The sequence below is a fragment of the Pelodiscus sinensis genome, chromosome 4 (assembly GCF_052426305.1).
Source record: "Pelodiscus sinensis isolate ZL-2025 chromosome 4, ASM5242630v1, whole genome shotgun sequence".
Lineage (NCBI taxonomy): Eukaryota > Metazoa > Chordata > Testudines > Trionychidae > Pelodiscus > Pelodiscus sinensis.
In genome coordinates, this window is record NC_143055.1 from 30,495,894 (window position 1) to 30,511,707 (window position 15,814).

The 15,814-nt window shown below is 40.7% G+C and overlaps 1 protein-coding gene across 6 annotated transcripts in view; it reads right to left on the reverse strand.

The window, feature by feature from the left end:
- LCORL (ligand dependent nuclear receptor corepressor like) overlaps nt 1-15,814 on the reverse strand; it is a 168,236-nt gene that overhangs the window by 59,660 nt on the left and 92,762 nt on the right. For all 6 annotated transcript variants that reach the window (XM_075930677.2, XM_075930673.2, XM_089777836.1 and 3 more), the window contains exons 4-5: nt 11,094-11,220; nt 740-994 (exon numbers count right to left, since the gene is read on the reverse strand). In XM_075930677.2, coding sequence (XP_075786792.2) covers nt 740-994; nt 11,094-11,220 — 382 coding nt within the window. The remainder of the gene's footprint in view (nt 1-739; nt 995-11,093; nt 11,221-15,814) is intronic.

Here is a 15,814-nt window from a genome sequence, read left to right on the forward strand (position 1 = left end):
AAAGTTCTGCAAAATGTCATCCCTACATATATAGAATTTCTATTTAAATTTCCTTGCATATAACTACTGTATTTCTATCCTTACTTTTCCCTTCATTTTTTCCTGTTCCGACTTTGTGCCCCTTTTGTGCTGTACTCTATGATTGGAATATCATCCCCTTATCTACCAGTATCTTCTCTTCTACCCTTTCAAGGTTCTCAAATCCCATTTCTACAATAAAGTCATAACGTACTGATTTCCTTGCTTTCTTGACAACCAAATTGGTGTTTCATATGTTTCCCTCCTGTTAATGATGGGAAACAAGCAGAAGATCAGAGTTCAGCAGGTTTATGATGGCCATTGGTGAGATGGTTTAAGAGCTCTAGCGTTCCAAAGTTTGCCAAACTGCCACCAGTTACTGATAGCATGGACCTAGGAGTGGGGATATTTAGTTTTTAGGGAAATATAGTACACAATGTTTTTTTGAAATAATTTTTTAAAACGTTCTCATGTGATTTCAGCTGCTGTTTAGAGAACAAATTTGTTAATATTCAAAAAACACAGAAAAAAACAAGCAACAGATTTTTTGTACATGGATTTCAATAACCTACAATAGAATTTATTTTAATATGCTGAATGCTACTTTGGATAGGCAAACATTTAAAAATTATTTTGGATTGCTCAGATTTGGATAACAGGAAATCTCCGCGAAAGTAATTGCAAAGCACTAGCATAGTAAAGAAATAGACAAAAGATTTACCTTGCTGAGTTTTCTGTTCTTGAGTTCTATTCACAGTGAGGTCAAGAGGGCTATCCTGTTCTTCCTGAAGAGAGTTTTCCGTTTGGTTCATTTGGATATTTTTACATATCAGACTTGGTTCAAATGATGAACCATTTCTATTCTCTTGAATTTTGCTACTTTTTGAAATGTATTCAATTGCAAACTGACGAATCATCTTTTTCATTAATTCCTGAGCAACTAGGGGAATGTTAGGATCACAGTTCTGAGGAAGATCTGTGGGGGGGAAAATGGAACACATGTATTAATATAAATGAACAATTTTCTTTATCTTTCTTTTAATAAGACTAAAATGCTTACTCAATAAATGTAGTAATTTTGGACCAGATTTTGAATCTCTTTTTACCTTACTCCATGTGTACTTCAATCAGTGAGCCTATCTGAGAAGTAAGGTAGTATTTAAAGTAAGTAAGGGTATCAGACTATAGCTCTTTGATTTTTAAAATATATCAAGCTGAAATATGTCTTGTAGGCTTCTAAGTTTCAGGTGTTAAAGGTGTTTAAACAAAAGTAGTACAAGTGAATTAGATAAAGCTGTAAGTTACACTGTAGTTAAAAATATTATTTTCAAAAAGACTTTTACTATTATAGCAAACAAAATACAATTTAAAATGTCTTTAAGACTATCCTTAGTATTGATTGGAACATTCTGAGAATCTTAGAAAAACAAAGATTAAGTATGACATAAAGCTGTTTCACTTATTCATTTGTACATTCAGTTAATTTACATTGTCCACATTGTTAATTCAGGATTGTCAAGCCAAGATGTCAGTAGAAATCTCCTATACATGTTATAGGGCTGTAATAAACTAAGTTACACTTTGGATTTCTCAAAGAAAGTGGGTTGTGCCTACTTAAGCTCATGATATCATCTACATTTCTGGGTAGTTTCTAAGGTGCTACAGGACTATTTGCTATTTTTATGGGATGTACACCACATATACTATGTTCTAATTTCCTTTCCTATTTTCAATTATGGGGCCATATCCCATTTTTGTTTAGTCTTCCAACACAGAAAAGTAGTACAAGGAAAGTCTATAACATATTTTAGCCATCTTGTAAGTGACGATTACAGGCTGGAAAAAGGAAAGAGACAGCATCACATGACTAGCTCGGTCTCACAGACCACTCACAACTTTACCATAGACCACTGTTTGAGAACACCAAAGTAAAGCAAAATCCCACCTTCTGCTGAAATATAAAAGACCTGCCAAATCAACAAAGCAAAGCAACTACACATTGAAGAATACAATTAGAAAGATTATCAAAATAGACCATTACTCCCTTACAATTTTTACTCTTGCTGATGCATGATGTGTTTTAGGATTTACCCTCATAAAAATCATTCAATGGAATTGAATGGCTAAATCTCCACAACCCATTCAACATGTCTGAATTGCACTTTATCGCGTCAAAAATATATTTCTATGGTTCATTCCCTTAGTTTCATTATATTTCTTGTGCTTTACATATGCTAATAATATTGCTGTTCAGCAGCACAAGTGTCATGGTAAAGAGTGTGTGAAACCTTATAACGACATTATTATTTATCTTGTAATTCTGCTTCTCTAACAATACATTGTGGCAGAATTCTCACCTGTGTGTTCTTCTCTTGTTCATTTACGTACCCAACTCAACCCTGATCTTATAAGGTACCACAACTCAACCCAATAGCAATCTGGTCACGTCACTATTACTGAAATCATATACAGAGTTAGTACACTATACTACTGTTTTTACCAAGACAAGATCATATATCTTTAACTTTTCGTATGGTGGAGGAATCATATTAAGTAGAAAATCTTGTTTTGGGAAAAAGAATGAGAGAAACAGCATTTCTTTTCAAATATGATATTAGGGGAAATTGATTACATATATTCTGGAGAAGAAATAATATTTTCAAAACAGATTCAGATAAAGAGTTGTGGGTCATGAGTGCTCGGTCACTGAGAAAAACAGGATTTTCAATTATATACTATATGAATATTTTTCTCAAGTAAAAGTTTTCTTGTGCAATATACACTTTAGTACCAAAGTATCATTTTTAAATGTATATTTCAGTTTCAGTAAATGACAAAATAAAAAAAAACCTTACATATTATTGTGCATCTAAAACTGAAAAAATGAACAAAATACTAAAAAATTGAATATTCTATTTAGTGGAAGTGTTTCACTGTACATAATAGTAACTAAGTTAGTGAATGTGAAAACGGTAAATACAATAAATACACTTTTGTAAAAAAATAAACTGCATTTCTCTATATCGTGTGAAATTCTATTCTCAGCAGGTAACACTAAATACACTTTGGATGAAAACCCTAGTAACACAGTGCAAAGATGTGTTTTATTAATTTTAGGAAGTCATGACTACAACTTAAAGCTTTTCAAAATGTGGTTCCTTCCTTGTTTATTTACAGACAGAAAGCCAGGCCACTGTTCTTCCTAAACCACTGGGCAGCTGCAGATTTTCCCAGTATGTGTATGTATACCATTCTGCAGGTAATAAAACAGTCCTTAAGAGTTTGGCCTAACAAATAAACTCTGTGCTTGCTCTAACGTTTGCTCAGGGCCATTTAGGTCCTTCACTGGTTCTGGGACCAAGCTAGATGTTGCTCTCAGTTTCAGGAGCCCCAAGTGTCAGTGTGGTGTAGTTGTGATTTTTCTGCTCATGATTTCTTAATATTCCATTTTAAAATACAAGGGAAGACAATTAATAACTGAAATAATTACTCCTCTGTATTACAGTGGTTTTCAAACTTTTTGTATTGGTGACCCCTTTCATGCAGCAAGCCTCTGTGTATAACCCCGCTTACAGTTAAAAATGGAAGGGGTAATTAATGGCGCTGACAGCTCAGGGCTGCTTTGTAACTCCTGTAGGGGTCATAACAAGCAGTTTGAGAGTCCCTGACATAATATGTGTTATTTTTTTGGAGTCCCCAGCATCAGGACACCCCTGTTCTAGGTGTTGTGCCCATTAAGCAACACTTCTATTAGCGTGTCAAAAATATTCATAATATCCTTCTTCTTAGCTGTAGTACACAGGACCACTATACTGTGGTGACTCTTTGTATAGAATATAGATGACTAGTTAAGTTGGTGGTTTGAATATATACACATTTTTAAAAGTCTATGGAGGGCATAATAGGGTATACAAACTCCACATTGTGCACGACAGGGCTACTGAATTATTATAGGCTCAGTCAGCTGGATTGTGAAAGATGTCAGACTTAGAAGAAATGGCTTTCAAGGAGAGATCAGAGCAGAATTTGTACAGGGCAAAATGAAAAAGAACTACAGGCTTCCAGCACACAACTCCTGGGAAAAGGCTGCTGCTCCAACAGTCCCCTCTGGCAATGAAGGGATACTAATCTACTTTTGGTGCAACTATTATTTGTAGTTAAGTTGTGGCCACAACTGGGCTCACAGGTTACCAGAAGCCCTCTGGAAAAAGGAGCAGTTACTCCTCTTCTGCAGTTACTGAAGTTCTTTGAGATGTGTGTGTCCAGAAGGATTCTCTGTCTCAAGGGCTCATGCATCCATGTACTTTGACTGGAGATGTTTAATAGCATTGTGTTTGACACATGCATGTTCTCCAGAATCTGCATGCCCCATGGTGAGAACATACAGAACTACCCATGGTTCCTTCTCTACTGAAAAGCCTCCATGAGAAGAAACTCAAACAAAGATTAAAGAGGGCAGAGAGTACCCATCTCAAGGAACTCCAGTTGCTACATAAAGATGAGAAATTTCAGGTTATTCAAATAATGTCCTTATGAGTGATCCACTTCAGTTGGCTCCCAAGCAGTATGCCCAGAAGGATTAGGAAGCTTTGGAGCAGTATCTAACAGTGATGACAAAACTGCATTATCAATAGCAGCTTCTAATCTGGCAGTGAGTTTAAAATCATGTTTGGGAAACATATGTATGAAGACCAAATTCCAGTAACTAGATTAGCGCCAGAGAAGTAGATCTTGTAAAGAGTTAGCTAATACTCAGGAAGGAGGTAAAACATTAGTAGCCTCATAGTGAGAGAGAATACATCCTGTAATCCACTTTCAGAGTCTCTGGGTGGAAACAATGGATCTCCTAAAATGAAAGCATCTGGGAGACTTCTTAAAAGATTTGGTCCTGTCCAGCTAGAAAGCTAAAACCCTTCTTATTTTGACTATGTCTAGACTACATTCTATTTTCTAAAGAGGATATGCAAATTCTGCGAGAATTTCCCCTATCCACTGTACCAGTAATCCTGTAAAAAATCCTATCACCTTTGCAACTGACGACCATGAGGTACTGTTGATTCACTTGATAACACTGTCAAAGGTGAGATGTTTAGTGGCTACATTCTTTTCTTTTTGAGAGGGCCCAAAGAGTGGTTAATACTAAGCCCATGGTCACCAACCCATCGACCGTGACTGACTGATCTATTTTGGGGGAATTTGCATATCTTCTTCCGATCTCACTTTCGAAAGTGAAATGGGAAAAATCCTCTTTTTCGGAAAAAAACCCGCTCTTCCTTAAAAAATGAGGGTCATGCAGTTTTTTCGAAAAAGGGTTTTTTCCCCTGAAAGAAAACATGTCCAGAATACTTTCACTTTCGAAAGACCCTCTTTTGAAAGTGAGATTGGAAGAAGACATGCAAATTCCCAGAGAATTTGCATATCCTCTTTCGAAAAAAAACCCCATAGTTTAGACATACCCATATATGCATGGAAGACAGCTTCCTCCCTAGATTGCTGTGGTTTTGGGGATGGAGAGGGAGGAGCAGATGAAAAACTTGGTTAACATGGATATTAAAGAGTATTTATGTAGAGACTTAAGATGATGTTGTACTACTTCTTTTTCTCTAAAGAACACTATAAAGGGTGAACCTGCCATTAATGCACCCATTTCCCTAGGGCACTGGGCAGAATTAAAGGCCACTGAGGAGAATGTCTTCATAGTCAAATGAAGCAGCAAATAATTAGCCATCAGTTTAAACAGATGTTTCATAAGGTAATTAAGAACCATTTCAAATCCAACGTAAGATTATACTAACAAGGGGGAAAAGATTAATACAACCCTTGATTAATCTTGTCATGCTAGGCTGAGCAAACAAATAGCCTTTCATTCACCAGAAGAGAGATTATGATAGACACCAAAAGAACCTTGACAGAACTCATAAAAAGGCCCCTTTTCTTTATTTCCAACAGATAACTTAGAATAGTGAAGTGGGAAGAAAGAGGAAACAAAAACTTAGTGGACACATCAGTGGTGAAATCTCTTCTGACTTTTTGAGGTGACTTTTTAGTTGACCATTTCCTCCATTTAGTTGACCTACTGTAACTCTGTCAAACAGGAAGTTATTATTACTCAGAACCATTGACGAACCAAGCTCAGAGTTCAAAAATCTGACTGGAGACAGCACAAGGGAAATAGATGGAGAAGAAGCAAATCAAACAAAACTACCAGAATTGTCTCAGCCAAGTCAGTTGGATTGGGATTGTACTTCTCTCTGTTCTGCTTGTGACTCCACTTCTTAACCTCCACCGCAACTGTTGTTCAGCTTCCCATTTTCTCCTACAGAGAGGTCTGATTCTGCAAGGTGCTCAGCAAGATCTCTTCAAGTCCTATAGCTTTGGGAGCTCCTGGGGGGGGGGGGTCTATACTTCTGAAAATCAGGCATGCTTATTTAGAAAACTAAATAGTACAAGTATATAACCATCTACATTCTTAAGTACGAAAATTATGGCCTAAGCATTTTAGCTGTGTCTACATTGGCAAGATTGGCCTGTCTACACTGGCCGCAAGTTCTTGTGCAAGAACACTAACGTTCTAATCTAAGAAATCAATGCTTCTTGCACAAGAACTATGACGCTCCTGCTCAGGAATAAGCTCTTTTGTGCAAGTGTTCTTGTGCAAGAGGCCAGTGTAGACAGGCAACATGAATTTCTTGCGCAAGAAAGCCTGATGGCTAAAATGGCCATCAGAGCTTTCTTGCGCAAGAAAGCGTCTACACTGGTACGGATGCTTTTGCGCAAAAGCACATGCCAGTGTAGACGCTCTCTTGCGCAAACACTTTAACGCAAAAACTCTTGCGTTAAAGAGTATTTGTGCAAAATCTTGCCAATGTAGAGGTAGCCAATTTGTGTATTGCCTCACAAAGACTGCATTAAGATGGAATTAGGTATCAGAGCATATATTAGTATTTTAATAACATTAACATACTTCGATATGGCAATAAACCTTGTCCCTACTTCCCCATAGCAGCTCCTCTAAGATAGAGAGGAGGTGGGTTTTTGTATGTCATCTAACTGAAGTAAGCACCTTTGTTCCATAGCCTTTGGGACTTACTAATGAGATAATGAAAACCAACTTATAAAAATTAGTTAAAACAGGCCCTAAAAAGGAGAAAGGGGGAAGAATTAGATGGAATCTGGCTAACTTTCAGATCTGCTGCTTAGCAGAAAACAAACTATATCATTTCTAGCTTCTCTTAAAATGCATATATCCATATTTGACAGGGTGGATTTTCTCTAAATCAAATTGATTTAAATAATTATTTAAACAACAGTCAGGAAGACTTGATTTAATCATTTTCTACATAAAAGTGCATTCTTGTCTGTTGTTATAGCTTTAATACCTATTCTTCACAACTCAGAGCTAGGTTTCATTTTTAGGTACACACTATACATTTTTAAACAGTGATTAATTTTGAAAACTTTTCTGACAGCTGTAAAAACTAAATCTGAAAATGAATGATTGTTTGATATTTCATTTACCAAAGGTAAGTGAAACAGATATTTAAGAAGTCACTGGGGCCATGTCTACACTAGGAAATATCAAAACTACTACATTTGCCTTAACTCCCGATGTAACAAATTCGAACTAGTGAACTAGGGAAAGCTTCGAAATTGGAGTTCGAATTAGTCCGAAATAGCACATCCACATTGAACTGAGCCTGCCTCAGATTTAGAGCCCCAGAAGCATTCTGGGGAGTGCTCCAGGATATTTTCTGTGGCTACTTGGTCCGGCAAGCTGTGACATGTGCTTACTGGGGCTCCTCGAAGAATAGAACAGCATAGAGTAATGGGGAAAAATTCATACCCTTTATTCAGAAAGCCAATAGGAGTTAGAGTCTCCTGCACATTCATGGGACAGACACAGAATAATTCCAAACCTCTCAAAGGGTATGCGCAGAAGGCATATGACTTATGCCTTGTGCAACGAGGTTTACAGGATCAGTCGGCAAAGGCTTTCCTTGCCGACCAATCCCTGTTTTGACTGTCACTTTGTGCCAACAAACAGCTGAGCCGGCACAACGCAGTGGCCATTTTTATTCTAATGAAGCGGGGGATATTTAAATCCCCGCTTCATTGACTATGTTGGTATGTCTAATTTACATGCCTCTGTTGGTATACCCAAACTTACTTCAGAAGTTCTTTGCTTACTAGAGAAATTCTCTTTCCATATGTTTTCAAAATATCAAGCAACTTACCAGAAACTCAACTAAGGCAATAACCATGAACAGGCACTATCTAACCTACCAACATCTTTGGATATTCACTGGAGAGTAACAGTAGTCAGAAACAGTTCTGCTTGTTCTGTCCCCTCTGAATAGGTAGAATGATTTTACTTCTGACACAGCATCATTGATTCATAGGAGACCAAAGAGGTAAGATACCAAAAGAATGTACTTTTCAGGGAAGACCTGGGAGTTTGATGTATGTCTCTGCTAAAGGACATCCAGATCTCCTCCAGATCTCTCTCTCACTGAAAGTTCATCTACAGAAGCATCAGAAGACAATTAGCCAGAATCTCTAAGGTATAAGGAGTTCTATGTTCCAAAAACCCCACCAAGTAGCATGACAACTGAAGGCAGAAACCACACCTCCCAAGCTGAACTCAGAAGCAGCAGGAAGAACCACCCCAGGAGAGGCCATGGGGCCAGAGCCCTGATTAATCTAACAGATGAGTCTCTGGTGCAGTGGTGGGACACCATAGCTTTCTCATTCATTCATTACTAGTCTGCACTAAAACTGAAGTTAAAAAAAAAAAAAGCAGGATTGAAATCCCCAAGCTTCTCAGATGTCAGTCTTTAAAGCAAGCCTAGGCTGAATACACAGATCAAAAAAAGTCCCATCAATGCGGACAAAACATCTAGCCTCCATATTTTCTCCATCCTGCAGCCAGGTAAAGGAAGAAAATACAAACACTCTTCCTCTTCATTTTCCTTCGGAAAGAATGAAACACCATTCTCTTTTTATCAGTGCTAGTTGCTAGGAGTATGAAGTGCTACTCCTCCTAACTCCATGCACACACTGATACACAAATAGATGAAGGAGATAGTTATTTTTCCAGCACCAAGGTTATTCACTGCTCTGTTTGAAACACAACAGGCAGGACAGATACAAAGAATATAGTACACACACATATGTGTATATTGTAGAGAGCAGAGCATTCTTATGACTGGTACTCTGTTTTCCAATTAACCTAGCACAGAAGTAGGCAAGAGAGCCTCTGCAGGTCACAACCAAGCCAGCTGATCCAGCCTACGGCCATGCTGTCACGCCCCTGCCCACAGGCCAATCGAGATCTGGGGATGGGGGAGCACATGAAGTTTACTCCTCCTCCCAGGGTCATGTGGCATCAGAGGGAACCGCCAGCAGTTTTTAACAACTGGTGGTTCGCTCTAGGCAGGGAAACGGGGTGAGAGACTTCGCATACTCCCACGCCCCCAGGTCCTGATTGCCCTGGGGGTGGAGAGAGTGCATGAGGTATCCATGTAGCATCTACAGCTGTTCAAAACAGCTGTTGGTTCTCTCTATGCCCCAGGGAATGGTGGGGGACTGTCATGATTATGAGGGTTAGCCAGCAGCCTGGGGATTAAGGGGTTAACTACACCTAGCCAGATGGAGTGACCAGTAGGAATGTAGGTGGGACTTTCAACCTGGGACAAAGGAATTTGGGTTTTTTCCTTTCTCCTTTTGTCTCTCTGAGAGAGTTCTCTGCAGCTACAGAGAGGAACAAGCATGTCTCTCTCTCTCTCTCCAAGACACCATTCTTCATTTTCTGTAAGTAGGGTAAAGTTTAGGTAGTTTCGTTAGGTTTTATTGTTTTAAGGATTGGGTATGAGATCTGGCACTGTTTAAAAGACGTTTTGGCTTTTCTTTGTAACTAAGTTCTAGGCCCATGGAGTTTCTCCATGAGTATATTTTGTTACCTTCCTATCTAGTCATTATGCTTACAACAGGAATATTGTTGTAATAATAAAAGTTCTTTCCTTTCTTTTTATTAACCTGGCATTGGTTAATAGTGTGCCCTAATTTTTATTTTAGGGGTGACATTTCCCAAATGATCTTTCCCCTAGTTTCTTTAGCAACATTTGGGTGGTGGCAGCGGAAGTTTTATTCCCAAGATCTAGGTTTTTAAGATTTTGGGGGAAGTTTTATACCAAAGCCTGGTAGATAAGGCTTTGGGTACACTTGCTGGCCCCCACTTCTGCATTTATCATGCCAGAGTGGGGAAGGAGCCATGACAGTGACAACTTCCTGTGCTCTTACATCCCTAAGCCAATCAGGGTTTGTGGGTGGGGAAGCACAGGAAGTGTCCTGACCCCACCCCTTCTGCCCAAAGCCCCACCCCTTCCAGGGTGGCCCGGGGCCACTTCAGAAATTTGTGAAGTGGCCCCCCTTCAAAAATTGTTGCCCACCCCTCCTGTAGCAGGTGACTAATTTATTCCCAATTTCTCATTAAGAGCCAAACTGACTTGTCATATCCCACAAAATTATCAGGGGCCAATCAGTGACAGCAGCCTTGGAAGTGAAAATGTGGAGTTATTGAATTCTATGAGATAACCGCTTTCAATCACTCACTTGGACGGATTAAGAGTAGCAATTGAGGAAAGAGGAACTATATCCCATTACTAATCCCCAACATACACAGTTCGTCCTTTAAAAACCATTTTCTTGTAAAAATAGCAAAAGTGGCTTAGGAACAAAAATGTTAAAATGCTTTAAGAATCCAACAAGTGAAGACTGCAGCTGACGGAAAGAGAGAAGAATGCATTATATTGGAAGGCAGAATGAATAACAAAGTACAACTAGATAGATGGCAACAACAGGAGAGGAGTGGTAAGCAGCACTGTGTCGTCTTATTTTAGGAGCAGCAAAAGGGGCAAAGGAAAGAAAAAGACAGACGAGCGGGGAAGGGAGAGGGAACCCTCAGAACTCAAAATTGGAGTAATAATAATGATTTGGGACTGAAAGATTATTAATAAATCACGTGATTATTCAACCTTTTACTGCATAATTTAATATGAAAGACATGCTTCCATTACCTTTCTTTCGAAAGAGTGCATTTAGGTAATTTTCTGCTTGGCATTCAATCTTATCAGTGTTGGACTGGCCCTGAGATGACAGTTCCTCTGTAGGTGTTGACTGTGAAGAACCAACTGGCGTACGATCCTAGAAAATGTAAGATGGCAACAGATCTTAGTAACGATTATAGCTTGTTTTTAGAACCCAGGACACTAATTAATAGTATATACAGTACAAACTTTGTTATCCATAATTCATGAGCAATAGGGGGTTGTTGGTTAATCAAATGTACTAGTTACTCAAGCTTTATATTGACAGTTAATGAATTTTTCACCAAATGCAAAAAATGTTGGATATGAAATAACCTTAAAGACTACATCTTTTAACACTATTACTGTATACAGTACTGTAATTTAATACTTCTCTCAGGGTCATCAATATCTATAACTTCTGCTGTTGATGGTGCTGGACCAGTGGCACAAGCTGCAACTTTTTGAAGCATCTTGAAGGTATCTGCCTGCCTGCCAGTCAGTTGTTTTTTCCTGAGGAAATTGTTGTGGATAATATGCAGCTTCCTGGCTTCCTGAGCAGAATAAGAAGACTGCTGCTCGGCAAACTTCACCAAAGCTTCTAGACACTGTACAACAGTAACCCAAAAGATTTTGGTTTCTTCTCTATGGCCTTCTTCTACTGAATCTGTTTAATCTGCAGTATCTCTCTCCAGATGGACAACCATTTCCATAATTTCAATGTCTGTCCAGGGTTTTAATGACATCTAGATCTTGATAGACCTTTACCCACTCTTCAACTTCATTATCCTTCCGTTTAGTTGTTGGGTTTGTGAGGTCACCATTTGGAACAACATCAAGATTGGAAAGGTTACTCAAAATGTTTTTCAAAATGATTGTCCCCATTGGTGCTCCACCTTTAGATGCGCCAGCACCACTGCACCTCTGATCAGAAGTTTATGACAGAAGTGCCCATGGCCAGCTGCACGTACAGAGTGCCAGTGCATGTGATCTGAAGTGGCTACTGCCCATGAGCAGCCATCCAGCTCCTCAGTTCCTTCTCTGACCCAGACGTGTTCATGTCCAAAGCAGAGGGGAGGAAGATGGGTGCTGGAGCACCCACGGGAACAACCATCTCGAAGAACTCCAGTTACTGCACCAGGTGAGTAACCTTCCCTTCTTTTTTGAAGAGTGTCCCCGTGGGTGCTCCACCTTTAGGTGATCATGAAGTAGTAGTCATAATAGGAGTTGGGAGCTTCGGAAGGTGAATCTGTGACAAAGTATTGTTTGGCCAAATCTCATTTCTGCATCTGTGAATGTATGGATGGCATAGTGCTGCATGAAGGTATGCATAGACATCCATGTGGCAACCTTGCAAATGTGTTCTGTCAGAATGCCATTCTGGCTGCTATGGCTCTTGTAGAGTGAGCCCATACGCTGGGTGAGGGCTCTCTCCGTTAAGGTATATGATAGCTGTATGCAGCCAGATACCCATTTCAATAGTCTTTGTTTTGATATGGGTAACCCCGTGACCTCTCTGTAAATGAAATGAACAGTCGTAGAGTTTTGTAAAAAGGCTTTGTTTGCTGTTGGTAGAAGGCGAGTGCCCTGCAGACATCCAAGGTATGGAGAGCTGATTCCTTGTTGTCCTTATGCTGCTTCGGGAAGACAGTGGGTAAGTATATGGGTTCATTTCAGTGGAATGAGGTTAAGTACTTTCGGGAGGAATGTGGGATGTGTCAACAGAACCACTTTGTCTTTATGATGAATAGTAATAGAGAGGTAGCCGTGTTTTAACTTGTGTTTATGAAATATTGTGTCTGGGAAGGGGTCCATCATTAGGGCTCCCATTTCCCCGATTCGTCTGGCAGAGAATTGCAAAGAGGAAAGCCATCTTCATGAATAGATGTAGTAATGAACACGTGGCTAAAGGCTCAAATAGTTTGCCCATAAGAACTTTTAACATTAGGTTCAGGTCCCAGGCTGGAATTGGGTCCTTGAGTGGCAGAAACATGTTATGTAGGCCCCGTATGAACCATCTGATGGAAGGCTGTGTAAAGACAGGAGTGTCCTTATATGGGAACATGGAGAGCAGAAATGGAGGTGAGATGTACCCTTATAGAGCTCAGGGAAAGGCCTGCATTATGCAAGTGTAATAGGTATTGCCAAATCTGTGATACCCCCGTGTGGACGGGCTCAAAAGTGTGAGTCGTGCACCTGGCTGTGAAGCACTTCCATTTCTGCATATATGTTTTTCTCATTGTAAATCTTCTGGAATTTGTGAGGATGAACTGCACTGATGCTTGGAAGGTCTTTTCCATGGTGTTCAGCCAGTCAGCATCCATGCTTGTAGATGCAACTTGTGGATAGCAGGATGTGGTATCTGACCAATGCTCTGTGTGAGCAAAGATGAGACTGGTGGGAAGCAACATGGTGGTCAGGTGCTCATCTGTAAGAGGTACGAGTACCACGTTTGTCTGGGTCAGTTGGATGCTACTAGTATTACTTTGGCCCTGTCCTGTCTGATCTTGAGGATCACCTGTTGTATCAGAGGAAATGAGAGAAATGCATATGCTAAGGGTGCCTTTCATTGTATGAGGAAGGCATCCCAGAGGGAGTGTGTATTATGGGCAACAAGCATTTTCACATGTAGCAAATAGGTCCACTGTTGGGAACCCCCACTTCTTGAAGAGATAACTCAGCATTGATTGGTATATTTCCCTCTTGTGGTTTTGTGGGAATTGTTTGCTTAGGCTGTCCGTGAGTACATTGTCCAGGAGGTAAGTTGTGACCAGGTGTATGTTCAATGGGATACACCCTTTTCACAGACAGAAAACCTCTTGGCAGAGTTGGTATGAGCGTGTATGACGGCGCGTCAGGGTTCCCCCGACTCCTGCACCCCCGTAGTGGCACAAACAGACTCCACCAGCCAGTAGAACAGAGGGAGTTTATTGCTTCTCCAGGATACAGCACAGCATAGATGTCATCCAGTTACAGGGCCAGGCCTAGGATGCCTCAGCCCCCTTGAGATGGAGGAGACTGGGCCCCTAACTCCCAGCCCCTTTGCTTAGGCTGCTTCCTCCATGATTCCAGACAGAAACTAAAACTCTCTTCCAGCCCTGACCCCAGCCAGGTGTTGGTTTCCACCCTCCTCCCTTTGTCTCTCTCCCTGGGATGCTGAGCCTGAGTGTCTGGGTTAATACACATTTGGGAGAGTCAGTGAGAATCTCAGATCACAGCGCAGGGGGACCCAGGTACACAGAACAGACAGCACTCCCACTACGCCACAGTGTGTACCCTGTCTCTGGGTGTGCCCCCTACAACCCATCAGTGAAGCATCTGTTGTGATTGTTGCTGATGGGGGGTTACATTTGAAAGGGACACCTATGCATACGCTGTCGTGCAGGGTCCACCATGTAAGAGAACTTTATCTTGTTTGGCAAGGAAAGTTGTTTAAAGGATGAATGTGTGGCCTGTAGGCAGTATGTAGCCATGCTTGTAATGGCCTCATGTTTAACCAAGCACGGGGAACCATGAATGTGACTGCCACCATGTGCCCCAATATTTGTAGGCATAGGTGTGCCGTTATGGCCGGGCTGGTCTTTGCTGCTGCTATGAAGTTCTTCATTGTGGCACATATGTGGCTCAGTAATGAGGCTCTGGCCTCTGTGCAATCTAAGTGTGCCCCTATAAACTGTAGTGTTTCAGTTGGGGTCAGTGTGCACTTCACTATGTTTATCTGAAGCCCAAGTATGAGAGACAGCCTGTTGTGTAGACAGTCATCTAGTTATGAAAATATTGTGATGTGTATTTTGCACATGTGTATGGCTACTACTGCCAATATCTTTGAGAACACTCATGGGACTGTCAAGAGCCTGAATGGTAGCATTCTGTACTTTTTCTAGGGCAGGTATAATTGTGCCAAGGGTCACCATCTTGAAGTGTTGGTATCCGACAAAGCGGCTGAGCCTGTGTTGTTGTGGTACCTCTTCTATGATACCCAGACTTAGGAGATATTACAACTCTTGCACGAGCACATGCTCGTGAGAGGGGTCCCTGAAGAGGGACAGGCAAAGGAGGTAAGTGGGGGGAGGGGGGGGCAACTGATAATGGGATGCAGTTGCCGGTTTTCACGATTTCCAACACCCACTTGTTGGTAGTGATGGCAGGTCAGGCTGGATAAAAATGTAGCTAGTATGTTGCAAAATATTGTGGATAGTTTGGATTGCTGCCTCAGAAATTTTTGGGTTGTCAGACCCTCAACCAGGACTTCAAAACTCTTGTCTGGATGTTGAGGGTTACTGAACTGATGACTGGTCAGAGGCCTGTCTACACCCATTTTGGTGTGGCCAGCGTCTGTTGTCATACTGTCTTTGCTGTTGATTGACTGATATAGGTCTGTACCTTTGGGTGAATTATCTGTCTTGTCTTCTTTTTGTGACAGGTACGTGAATGCCTAGAGTCTTTAATGTGGCCCTTGAATCTTTTAAGTTAAGCAAAGAAGTGTTTGTGGACTCTGCAAAGAGCTTAGTGCCCTTCAACAGCAGTTCCTTTACCACCGATTGGACCTCTCTCAGAAACCCCAAGAGCTGAAGTCAAGAAGATTGCCTCATTACCACCACCAAGGTCAAGGATCTAGCTGCTGTGTCCACTGAGACCAGTGTAGCCTGTAGAGCTGTTCAAGATATTAGTGTGTCCTCCTTAACTTTTGATTTAAACCAAGGCTATTCAAC